The 13,338-nt window shown below is 45.2% G+C and overlaps 1 protein-coding gene across 2 annotated transcripts in view; it reads left to right on the top strand.

Annotated features, from left to right (window-relative positions):
• Positions 1 to 13,338, top strand: part of ksr1a (kinase suppressor of ras 1a) — a 44,187-nt gene that overhangs the window by 15,246 nt on the left and 15,603 nt on the right. For both annotated transcript variants that reach the window (XM_042091877.1, XM_042091876.1), the window contains exons 2-5: positions 3,043 to 3,183; positions 8,052 to 8,199; positions 10,641 to 11,112; positions 13,297 to 13,338. The exon at positions 13,297 to 13,338 is cut by the window's right edge and continues 134 nt beyond it. In XM_042091877.1, coding sequence (XP_041947811.1) covers positions 3,043 to 3,183; positions 8,052 to 8,199; positions 10,641 to 11,112; positions 13,297 to 13,338 — 803 coding nt within the window. The remainder of the gene's footprint in view (positions 1 to 3,042; positions 3,184 to 8,051; positions 8,200 to 10,640; positions 11,113 to 13,296) is intronic.

The raw sequence follows: 13,338 nt of genomic DNA, 5'->3' as shown, positions 1-13,338 counted from the left end.
AACCCAGCATCTTCTAGGGCTGTGATGTCACAATGGCCCAGCCATCAGTGACTGCAGCATTCTGATGACACTTGGTTGCCATGCCAGCAGCGCCGACGCCCCCCTTGAGAAGCCCTGCGCACTGTTCCCTTCCATGTAATAACAGCTATTTATATCTGTTTGACAGTCCTGTCCACTGGAGGGGAAGGCCAAAAAGAGAGAGAGAAAGGGTTGAGAGAGGAGAGAGTGGGGGGGAAATCCAGACAGATTTCTTGCTGGCTGCACTAGAACATCGACCTTGGGAGCATACCCCGTTGTATAATGAATATGTGCATGTGATTTTTTAAATGATTTATGCCCTGCATATTGTCTTGATGTTGTGATGAGACGGGAGAGTGTTTGAGACATGCTCTAGAGATGCTCGCTGTGGCGGTGTCTGTGTCTCGTGCTTATCTGTGTGTGTGTGCGTGTGTGTGTGTGTCTGTGTTTGTGTGTGTATGTATGCATGTGCGAGTGTGTGCACATATGCATATTTGTGTGTGTGTGTGTGTGTGTATGTGTATGTGTGTGTGTGCATGCACTCGTGCTTACGTGTGTCTGAGCTACCAAAAGTTCTCATGGTCAGAAGGTTGTGCATCTAAAGTCGCAATATTTATGAAATTCTTTCAGCAAATATTTAGACAGAGGAGTGCGTTTATGAGCACGCTACCTTGGTCTGGCCCCTGGCTACGGAGTCATAACTCTTATGACCCCTCAGGCTGAGGAGGTCAACCTAGAACTTCACCCGTTCTCATTCGCAAAATACTGCACGTTTATTAGGACAGGGTATTTGTCATGATATCTCTTGCTTGCATGATATTGATGATATTTAACACAAATAGTGGATCAAATATTAAGATTTACATTTTCTCAATCACAATCAGAAAATGTTATTATGTATTATTTACATTTCAGTCTATCTGTATGAACTAGACAGGCAGGACTAGGGAGTTGAGTTGGAGGTTTTCTGACTGATTTGCACCACCAATGACTGACCCCTCTGTGGGGTGATTTTAGACATGACTCTCAGAAGGACTCGGAGTGGTTCTGTGTTGTCCTCTGGGAAAATATCTCGGCCATGCAGCAGGGAGGGTGACTATTAGTTGCAGCTACAAACAGACCATCAGAGCAGAGATGGCCAGCCAATGAGGTTTCTGGTTTTGCCAGTGTTTCTTTCTGATTGGCTGCTTAACCTTCCAGTCAAATCTGTTTGCTAAATGGAGGCTGCTGGAAAACAGTGAAAGGGAAAGAGCAAAACATTCCAGTTCAGCAGAAGGTTAAGAGGACAGCAGTGGCAGTGGCAGTGGCTTCTGTTGTGACATTCCGGAATGCTCTTCAGAGTGCATGAAAACATGAAGTTCTGGCTTCTTATTCCTTTTTTAGCATCATATTGAAAGATAAATATTAACACCCCCAATTATCACCACTTTTGTTCAGAAATTATAAAACAACGATGTTTTTTAACACTTCGAAATAACATTTGCTAAATGAACCTTACATAGATGTGTAGATTTGAACAAAATCTGGTTTCGTTCTTAACGGGAGCATTTACTGCCTGAAATATCCGATTTTGTTTACCACGCTCGGAGTTATAGTGCTGGCCTGATGGGTCGCCTATTTACACCGTTTCAACAGCACATGAACGGTTAGACCGAGAATTCTCGTCATGAAATTAAAATTCCACTGGAGCTCCAAGCGGTTGTGTACACGCAGCCCTACAACACTGTTTACAGCTCTTCAAGTCACGGTAAAATATAATTTTTGGTACATAGCTAATTTAGATACACCTATGGTGTGGGTGGTTGCGTTTCTTTAGGAGTCCGCCGTCTTGGTTTGTATAGAAATGGATATTAAGTGACACATACATGCAAGATGGCGGAAATACGGGACCGACGGTAATAGGGGGAGTTCCGATAGGTGTGTTGAGACAAGTCTGGACTGTATCACTTGGGTGTAATATAAGAACACAACAATGATAAGAGAGTCTTCCTCTGTGCCTCTTAAGTTCATTAACAAAACACCTACCACTTATTCATCCATTTCACCTTAAACCAGTGTTTCTCAAAGTGTGGTCCGGGGACCACTGGTGGCCCGCAAGCTATCCCAAGTGGTCCGCGAGCAGACGTAAAAAATAATATAGATGAGTTGTTTGCAATATTGAACCAACTTGTATGTAAATCCAAAGTTCTGCAATACTGCCTATGTAAGCTATGACAATTTAAATCATATGAATCCTCTGACACAATAAGCAAGGTGCAAATACAATAAGCAAGATGGTTCAGTGAGGTTTTTTCTAATGGTTAAGTGGTCCTTGGTCTGTAAAAGTTTGAGAAACACTGCCTTAAACCCTTAACTCCTGTCCATTAATGTTGAGAGGGTGATAACAAATCAGAGAATAAAATGATTTCTTGACACTATTTTTTTTTATGGAATGTGTCTCTCAATAAACAGTAAACCGTTATCATGTTGTGGTAAATTAATGGTAATCAGTCTACAAAGACCCACTAAAGGAATTGATCTATGAAAATTGGATCGGATTTGAATCACTTGTGACATGCAGTATATCTGTAAGTAGTGCCACAAAAATGGTCCAGATGTATGACCAGCAGCACCCTGTGGATTTGATTTGGGAGTGCTTTGGGGAGCCTCAGCGCTAGTTTTGAGAGCTCACGTCACATCTCACTGAATAAAACCTTTTATATAAGAGTAATTTCCCCTGGTAAGTGCAGCAGGCATGGTAATGCTAGACTAGACATTGCTGCTTAATCTGTGCCACACCATCATGATGTATTTAAAAAAATTAAAAAAACACACAGAGGTTACATTACTCCTAATCTCATTAGTGTTGCAGAGCACTCAGACGCAGCATCAGAGCAGTGGGGCATTTTGAAAACTCTTTTAGGGCCTAAAGACACGACAGAGTGTCCTGCCTGTATGCCTGTTCAGTGCTCACGTTGAAGCAGGTCCTCCATTTTCCCCCTCCTCCCTTGTCTGATCTGATGTGTGCTCTGTCGCCCCCCGCAGGTGAAGCTGATGAAGTACATCTGCAAGCAGCTGCAGTGCAAGCAGAAGGTTCCGGAGACAGAGAGGCCGCAGGCTCTGGACAGCTACCCCAGACTCGGAGACTGGCTGCGCACCATCAACCTCAGGCCAGAGCTCATCGAGGTAGCCTACACACTACACACTCATATCAACAGCTGTGTGTGTGTGTGTGTGTGTGTGTGTGTGTGTGTGTGTGTGTGTACGTTTGTGTATGTTGTGTTTGTGTTTGTGTATGTGTGTGTCTCTCTCAGTGTGTGTGTCTGTGTGTGTGTGTGTGTGTGTGTGTGTGTGTGTGTGTGTGTGTGTGTGTGTGTGTGTGTGTGTGTGTGAGATGCTTGGGGGGAAGACAATATACAAAGATAGAGTAAATCATATCTCATATTATCTTATAGTAGCCTACACACTATACACTCATATATCAACAGCTGTGTGTGTGTGTGTGTGTGTTTGTGTTTGTGTTTGTGTTTGTGCTGTGTTTGTGTGTGTGTGCGTGTGCGTGTGTCTCTCTCAGTGTGTGTGTGTGTGTGTGTGTGTGTGTGTGTGTGTGTGTGTGTGTGTGTGTGTGTGTGTGTGAGATGCTTGGGGGGAAGACAATATACAAACATAGAGTAAATCATATCATCATATGCATTAATGGATGCTTGTTATGTGTAAGTGTGGTTATCATGTGTGACATAAACTGTATTGAGGTACAGGATTTATATATGGTAATGATGATTCCTAAAACCAAACAGACAGAGAAATCCCCTCTTTATCAATCTGTGTGTCAGTCTTAGTATGGATATGTGTGTATGCTATTTGAGTCACCGGAGTACTCTAGTCACGTGTGTATGCTTACATTTCTGCTCTAAACTTGGAGACCCGACTTTTCATGATTATGTGGCAGATATGCACAGCGCCATATGGTTGTACTGTTTCACACCCAGGGGAAAGAACAAAACAGTTGTTAGTGGTTTGCTGGTGTGTTTGGTAATGCATATGAGCTGACCCTGCAGCCAGTTGGTGGCAATATATTGGGACGATGGTCGGTGGGTATGTGGGGTTATATCATAGTTAAGGTAGACATTGTTGAGCTTGTGAAATGTATAATTTATTAATTTATTTATTTCAATTTGTCCTATTACTGTACACAGAACATGTTCTAGTTGTGTAATCATCTGTGGCCTGCATAGATGTTTTTGTTTGGTGCTGAGATGGAAAACACATTACAAAGTATAAATGGGCTTTCAATGCGTGTGTGTGTGTGTGTGTGTGTGTGTGTGTGTGTGTGTGTGTGTGTGTGTGTGTGTACATGTGCAGGATTGCAGTGGTTAAGGAAATATCCATCTTTCAAAAATTCTGGGCCTTTTTTTATAACGGAACCACAAACTCTGAGCATTTGGCGACTCTGAATGGCAGTTGTAGCGCGTAAACAAGATAATTAACAGTTAAAGTTGGGGATATGTGCCACAGGCGTGGCTATGACCTGATCCAGAGGTCAGTTTTCCACCACCACTTTATTTAAAAAAACATAAAATACAATTTTAAATAAACATAAAATACAAATGGAAGACAGAGTAAAAGTTTTTATTTACTTATGAAATATAAATAGGCCGATCCTATGAATTGTTATTGCAGCGCTCCGCTCATTCTTTAGTAGTACTCTAGTTGTCCTCTACATGATCTACTTGTTTACTAATAAGTAACCCATAACCCAAAATGGCAAGACCATCTCTGAAAAGCATAATAAGCAACATAATTTGTGTAGGCCACTAATGGCACATACAAGGAAAGACAAGTATTGTCCACAGTAAATGATGGCCCTACTAAAGTGCATTATAAGTCATTCATTCCTAACCCAACTGACTGGGTTCAAGTGCATCTTGTAATGATATGTATTGTAAGTGATGCAATGTGCTCATGTATTAATTATTGAGAACTTCGTTGCCAGAAGTGCATCATATAAAGTGGAGCAGTGGGCCTATTGGCATTTATGGTCTATAGCTCTCCTGAAGCTACACACTACTATGCTAGTGTTAGAAACTCATCAGTCTTCATCATGAATCAGTCCAGTTGGGATTGTCTCTCTGTACGATATGCCACCCAGTGCAACAGATTCACAGCACTTGTTGCCACACACAGCAGCATAGTTCTAGTTCTCATTACGTTAGCAAATAGTAGCGCGAGTCAAGTCCTCGGTGCCTTGACCCACTTCTAGTGACACCGTTAGCCCAGAATACACTGCCTGCCTGCCTGCCTGCCTGCCTGCGCTGCCTGGCTGCTGGCTGGGCTCACATGGACGGCGCTGTTGTCAGCGAACAATGGCTCTCTCTCTTCTCTCCTCTCCTCTCCTCTCCTCTCCTCTCCTCAGCGCAGCTCGGCAGCCTGCGTGGAAGTAAGTAGGGCTTACATAATGTTACGTAACGTGGCAGGCGGGCGGGCGGGCGGGCGCAGCTGCCACTACTGGGGTTATCTGGTGAAGAGCGACAGCCGGGCGACTGGGTGAGTGGGTGCACCGCGTGTGCCGGGGCGGCAGGAGGGGCTTTGGCTGGGATCATGGGAGATGCCCCTATTGAGGCACACTATTGCGCCTCATGGTGCCAACAGCATCATGGCATATTCATGAAGGTGGTGTGAAGGTGGATGCGTTGGCATGCAAGAAGAGGATGCCCCCAGGCTGTGCCCAGGTCTTTGTTTATGTATAAGTATTGTCATGTTTTCACGGGCGGTGGGGATCACTGGAGATCCCATGGAACTCGGAGTGTGATGTTCAGGAAGCTCATCTCATATCCAAATTCCAAATCCCCCATCCCCCAATGTAAAACTCAGAAGTCAGAGAGCTTTACCAAGGCATCATTGGGAGATGAATCAGAAGTGTACAAAATGGAATGAGAAAATGATACAACAGACACAGGAACCCCCTGCTGCCCTATATACTAATAAGTTTGATTTTAGTTTTTTGATTTTTGTTTGTTTAAACAATGTTGCCAACATTAGACATTCATGGATTTTGAATAGTTACCAGCTGGTACAAAGCAATGCAGTGAGCAAACTCAAAACAATATTGGATGCCTAAGTGATGTTAATACATGCTGGTAAATAGCATTAGCGCCACACACCTGCCCCTTATGATTGAGTATAGAGGTTTGAGTACAGTGCATCATTTGTCCCGCTCCGAGATTGCACTAGCATGAAATTAACTTCAGCAGTGGCTGTGTGGACGCGATGCGCTATGCCTTGCATCTAGCTGTGTGATGATACATACAGATAATCCTAGCCATACTGTAGGTCTAATCCCAGATTCCTACAGTGACAGCCTGCTGGGCTCTTATTTGTTTGTTTGTTTGTGTACAGTGTACATGCAGTCATTGTTATTAATCTAAATACTCGCAACAAACAGGCTGTGTATTGTAATCTAGTCTGTCTAGGACTTCCCTGCTGTCTAAACTGTATCATATAACATACATGATCTGCATGAATCCTCTAATACCAGAGTGGCACTGGACAGCCTGCTAGGGTCATTTTTATTTTTGTGAGTTTGATTCATGTTTGTGTATTTGTGTCCAGTGAGTTGGTTGTTGTTGTTTGTGTATTTGTGTCCAGTGAGTTGGTTGTTGTTGTTTTTGTGAGTTTGATTCATGTTTGTGTATTTGTGTCGCAGAACAGTCGTCTTGTAGCGGAGCATGTTTGCAAACAGCCCGTGCAACCCGAGGATGTGCCTGCCATGGCCACACAGTGTTAATATCACGATGGCGTTAAGAGGCTCTTCACAGGGCTTCCATTCTACCCATCCAATCATGGCGCTCCTTAATTAGGTAATCAGATCATCTGGCGGGTTTAATTAGTCAGAGAGGTCGCCGGCTTTGGGTATTTCGATGGCTCTAGAATTTCACTCCCATCGTGACAGAGACACCCATTGTGTGCAGGAACACAATGGCTAAGGGTGGGGGGGGGGTGAAGGTTGAGTGGAGGGGCAATTTGATGGGATCTGAAGGACATGAATGCCAGGGCTCACTCGGTCGTCACTTGTGCCTGCTAGTGGCCTCTTTGGTAGAGAATTTCAGTGAACTCGAATATCGATTTCGATATCTACAGTATGGCTATAGCTAGATATAGAATTGGAATATAGCCTACTGAAATATACTACTGTAAGTGACTTGTGTATGCATGCATATTTCATGTGGGTTTTTATGTTATATGAAGCACAGAGGTCTAAATGTATTTAGCCAGAATGTGCTTTGGCGTAGTCGGAGATGCTTTCTTGGCTGTCGTTGGTCATGGTGCCCATGTGTTAAGTATTACAGTAGGCACACTGGAGACAGCATTGGGATCTTTAGGTGGTGGCAGTGATGCCTTATTTGAATAAACTCCCCTGGTTTACATATAAAGGTGCAGCTGCCAGGGTATAGACACACACACACTTCATTTCCCTAAGACAATGGGTCATACACCAGTAAAAGTTCACCTTCAAATTCACCTTCATGTTAGGGTCTTAATTATCCGTGGAGCTAGCCTGCCAGGTGTGCTCTCTGATGCCTTCACTCTTGCACACAGACTGACAAGTCATTTGCACACTGTAGACCACAGGGACAATAATTTGACAATCATTTGGTTACAATAAATGGTGCTGGAGGGGTATTATTTGCTTATTAGTGATGATTCTCAGTTTCTTAGGGCCTGTGCTGCGGAACTACTCCTTGTCCACATTTGTGTTTGATGAAGGTGTGTGTGTGTGTGTGTGTAGGTGATAAGAGTCCTTAGAATAGTAACTTCATTACTGTGGTTTAAAAATTAAACACAATGCCTTTGTGTGTGTGTGTGTGTGTGTGTGTGTGTGTGTGTGTGTGTGTGTGTGTGTGTGTGTGTGCCGTGTGTGTGTGTGTGTGTGTGTGTGGGCCGTGTGTGTGTGTGTGTGACTGTGTGTGTGTGTGTGGTTTGAAACTCAACATGACAACGCCTTGTGTGTGTGTGTTTGCTTCCCTTGTGCCCTCCTCCATCTGGTCTGGTGCCAGGCTGTGCCCGTGAAGCTCTCGTTGGATGCCCTGCTCCAGATGCCCGGTGCCCAAGTGCGGGAGACCATGAGGAGGCTTGGGTCCAGCACGGAGGAGTGTGCCAGGCTGAGTGCCGCCCTGTCCTGCCTCAAGAGCGCCACAGAGTCCGGTGAGTGCCCGCCCGACGTGCCCTCTCTCACATACACACACACACACACACACACACACACACACACAAACACACATACACACACACACACACACACACACACACACACACGATGCCCAGTGTGCCCGCTCTCACATCAGCTCTGCCAACACACACACACACACACACACGCTCTGCCAACACACACACACACACACACGCTCTGCAAACACACTGCCATCAGCCTGAGAGACACACAATGCGCTAGGGAGACTTCAGCCACACGAGTGGACCATCTTTGCTCTATGTTAGAGCTGGGCGATATGGACCAAAACTGATATCCCGATATTTTGGGGCTGATTGGTGATATACGATATATATCGATATTTTAAACAGAAAGAGCTAAGTGTTTTGTATTCACTCAACATGACAATTATAACAACACAACCAGCTTTAATTAGAATGATTTCAGACTGCTGCTGTGCAAAAAAGTGTAAACAATAACGTATAGGCTTACCAATACCAATAGGCATAGTAGGCTACAGCTGCTCTGATAATGCAAATAACAAAAGACCAAGAAGTCGATCCTGACTGACAACACAGGCCTACATTGTACTGCACAATGCAATATTTTGGGCACAAAAATATTGCAGTAGCCTACTGCAGAAAAAAACATGCAGTTTTGTCACACAGTGCAGTTTTTTTTTTCGTAAGGGTTTGATAGGGCCTAGATGACAAGCAAATTTATGATGGCCTAGACATGTGTGTCTTGCTATCAATAACAATTAAATAGTTTTAAACAATTAGGCTACTTAAACAACGTAACTGAGTCACTCACCAAGAGTGTGGTAGATGCTACCGTCATTTTGTATGCGTTCATTATCATTTTTGCATGTTCCGGTTCATAAGAAAAAATCCTATGCACAAATGAATGGGGTTTCGGGAATCATAAAAAATGATGCCCCTAACTGCTCGCGAGTCCCCGCGTGCATATCCTTTTAATAAAATCAGCATGTAGGTTGTCTCCCTGAGGACTTTAGATCTGCTATATCGCTAAAGAAACGCAAGCACCCACCCCATAAGTGTATTTAAATTAGCTATGTACATTTTACCGTGAGTCGAAGAGCTGTAAACAGTCTTGTAACTTAAGTCTGCGTGTACAAAACTGCTTGGAGCTCCAGTGGAATTTTGATTTCACGACAAGAATTCTCGGTCTAACCGTTGATGTGCACCAACCTCTGATCATGGTAAACAAAATCTGACTCAGATAAAATGGCCCATTATTTGACGATATTGTCTCAACTACGTATCGTTTTCAAAAATATATCGGTCGTAGTCAGAATACCGATATATCGCCCAGCCCTACTCTATGTTGTCTTTGTCATGAGTGTGCCATCTTTGCTCTATGTCTTTGTTCTGTGTTGCTACAGTCTGCCACAAACCTTACTCTACTTTCACCTACTTGTTGTCTTTACACTTGTACATTCCTGGTTTCGTCCCTATTTGATAATGTAATGTAATGTATGTAAATGCATTTTCTGTTGTGTCAGCTCTTGAACTTCTGCACAGTGCCCGCTGTACCAAAGGTCACAGGTTTGATGTCCAGGAAGAGCATATTGATCAAACGTCTACCTGTGCTCTGTTATAAAACAATGAACTATGTAAATGCGTTAATCTCCAGTGCTACTGCAGTGAAGTCCACCACTGCAAACTCTTTTGCTCTCTGGTCACCTGGCTCTGTGGTGGACGTGAAGCACTGGTGTACAATAGGATGGAAAGGCTTATTTCTGTGTTCAGATTCCTGTTTTGATGGTAGTGATGCTTATTGTAATGGCTACTGCCATGTGGGAGCAATTGAGCTAACCCACTAATGTATGTGTTTAGGCTCATGGTATTAAATTACTCAAGATTAGATATCGCTAAGCTATTGAATTAGTTTTAGTTAACTTTGCCCATCATTTTAATTAGGGCCCATGGTGACACTGTCTGTAACTGATATTTGAAGAACTTGCTATCCTGTTGAGTTCAGCTGCAGTGTGTTCAATTTAGCTTCCTGGAACCAGGCAGAAGTGATAAACCCCAGCTTTCAAAAGTAAAACATAGGTGATTTAGCTGATGTACCTCAAAAGAATTGTATAATCAGCAGATCTTTAGTGAATGAATAGAACAAATGCATTACATTACATTTGAACATTTAGTAACAAAGCAACTTACAATGAGGAATAGTATTCAAGCTACAAATACATACTTAAAAACCAACAATTTATTAGGTAGGAATGATGCCACATATCGACAAGCAATGCTATGGATGCCACTTCTAAAGTTTGTTTAGATCTAGTGGAACTGGCATGGAAACGGAACGTCAGACTTTGGTTGCTATGGCCCGTACTTTCTGAAGTTTCTCCCACCACTGGCCCCGGGGTCTCGAGCCCGTTTCTGAGCGCTGTGTCTGTGGCCCCTAGGTGGCGAGCTGAGAGAGGACGGTGGCCCCTGGACGTCGGAGCCCACGCGGCGCGACAGCGGCTCCCTGACGCCCGTTGACCAGCTGCCCGGCCTCGGCCTTGGGGGTCCCCTGCGCCCCCACAGCCCCTCCCCGCTGGCACGGCCGTCCCCCAGCACCCCGTCCACCCCCTTCGCCCCCTTCCCCCACCCGCGGCTGGCGCCCGTGTCCGCCACCGACATTGCCCACGGCTACGCCGAGAGCCTGACAGACCCCAGCCCGTACTACTCGGCGCGGCCCGGGCGCATCTACGGGCACACGTCCACGCCGCCCATCACGCCTCCGTCCAAGCGCCGCCACCGGCTCAAGCCGCCCTGCACGCCGCCGCCGCCCTCGCGGAAGGTGCTCCACCTGCTGCCCAACATCACGCTGACCCGCAGCAAGAGCCACGAGTCCCAGCTGGGCAACCGCATCGAGGACACGCCCACCAACAAGTAGGTCACTTCCTGCTGTCTCAGCCTTGTCATTTTACTTAATCTCTCTTTAATAACTCTTTATTTAGAATGTATAAATCTTTAAACCCATAATTTGGAGTAAGTAGGTAATTATGTGACTTAGCAGCATGTTCACAATGGAAAGAGTCTCCAGGCACTCCACAGAAGCCAAGGCTGTCATAAGTGTTTGGTTTGGATGATTTTCGGTTGGTATGTTTTTTGTTTTGTTTTTGTTTTTCCTTACTTGGCAGGACACACAGTAGTGTGTGTGTGTGTGTGTGTGTGTGTGTGTGTGTGTGTGTGTGTGTGTGTGTGTGTGTGTCTGCACGGTTTGACCTGGAGGCTACTCGTGTGTGTGGTCAGCATACCAGTGCAGTGTGTGTATGTGAGTGCGTGTGTGTGTGTGTGTGTGTGTGTGTGTGTGTGTTTAGCTGTATATGTCTGTGTTTGTGTCCAGGTTTGTGTGGGTGGAGGGCATGCACAAATACACATACACACACACACACACACATACACACACACACACACACACACACACACACACACACACACACAGTGAGGCAGACAGATCACAGACAGAGGGATGACACACATACACACGCACACGCACACACACACACACACACACACGCACACGCACACGCACACGCACACGCACACGCATACACACACGCACACACAGAGGCTAGCTGCTCCATTACTCTCAGTGTGTTTGGCCTGCTCTAATCCCCCCAGATTTCCCAGAGATTATGAGGAATGTCACAACAGGATGGACTTCTGGGGCCTGATTTTCAAAAGAGGACAAGTCATTGAGTACACACACACACACACACACACACACACACACACACCAACACACTTTCATGTATGAGTATGCATGAGACATCTGGCTGAGGTTAGAGATATAACGGTATAAAAATCCCGATTATAGCGACCAAAATGATCAGTTATTATTGCGGTACTGTTAAAATGTGCTTAAGAGGTTTCTAAGCCTACAGTACCACCAATGATAGACAGAACTCATATTGAGACAATTCAGTTCAGTTCAATTCTATTATATTTACGGTAGATAACACCAGTAACAACTGAAATTGGGTCAGTGTGCATTACGGGACATTAACATCCTGAGCCCTAAGAGGAACAAAGGCGATAGTGGCGAAGGAAGAACTCCCTTTTAGCAGGGAAGATGGCCTTGAGTAGAACCAGTTTCAGATATGCTCCTTCAGATCCAGGATCAGTCGGGTCATTGATGTCTGAGGTCCTGGGGAACAGCCTGTCCTCTCTCTGTACTCTCCAGCATGTGTGTTAATGTGATGCTGATGATGATTTGGGTCCATAAATAGGCTGTGTTTGTGTGTCTGTGTGTGTGTTTGTGTGCGTCTGTGTGTGTGTGTGTGTGTGTGTGTGTGTGTGTGTGTGTGTGTGTGTGTGTGTGTGTGTGTGTGTGTGTGTCTGTGTGTGTGTGTGTCTGTGTGTGTGTGTCTGTCTGTCTGCGGATGGGTGGGTGTGTCTGTGTGTGGGTGGGTGTCTGTGTGTGTCTGTGTGTGTGTGTGTGTCTGCCTCTGCCCGGGGCAGCCTTCTCAGTAGACTGGACGTGGAGCTGGGTGTTTGTGGTGTCCTCACCACTGACTCATGTGTGTGTGCTGAGTGCCTCAAAGAGCCCACACATTTGGCTGATGGACACGCAGTGACAGCCGAGTTTCAGTTGAACCAGATGCATCATGGGAAGAGGGAGGGGCTGGTTGGGGTTGTTTGTTTGTCAGTCCCTGCTCTGAAATTCAAAAAGACCTCCATTTTGTTTTGTGCAAAAGCAGAGTAGAGTAGCTGTAGCCCACGCAGCTGAGCAGGGCTTTGTGAGATCACCTGAATTGTACTGAATTGAATTGAACCAAATTGAACTTGGTTCTAGTGAAATGAAATGTACTGAAAGGAAGAACTTTATGCACCATCACAGAGCCACCTATCTTAAGGGCTCGTGCCCTGCGAGTGTTTTTTGGGTGGACTTGAGTGGCCCTTGCTTAAACAATAGTCCGTCAGCCTTCAGTCTGTCCCAGGTTCTGGGCTCCCTCCACGAGTAAGCTGCTTTGGAGCGAGCCTGGCACTGCTCTGATGCCACATGTGTGACCATGTGTGTGTGTATGTGTGTGTGTGTGTGTGTGTGTGTGTGTGTGTGCTCCTGCTCAGGTGCGCCAAGAAGAACAAGCTGTTCCTGAACGTGCAGATCAA

This window comes from Alosa sapidissima, chromosome 5 (genome assembly GCF_018492685.1).
Source record: "Alosa sapidissima isolate fAloSap1 chromosome 5, fAloSap1.pri, whole genome shotgun sequence".
NCBI classification, from domain to species: Eukaryota; Metazoa; Chordata; class Actinopteri; order Clupeiformes; family Clupeidae; genus Alosa; species Alosa sapidissima.
Note: the sequence above shows the minus strand (reverse complement) of the source record. Positions and strands in the feature narration are given on the sequence as shown.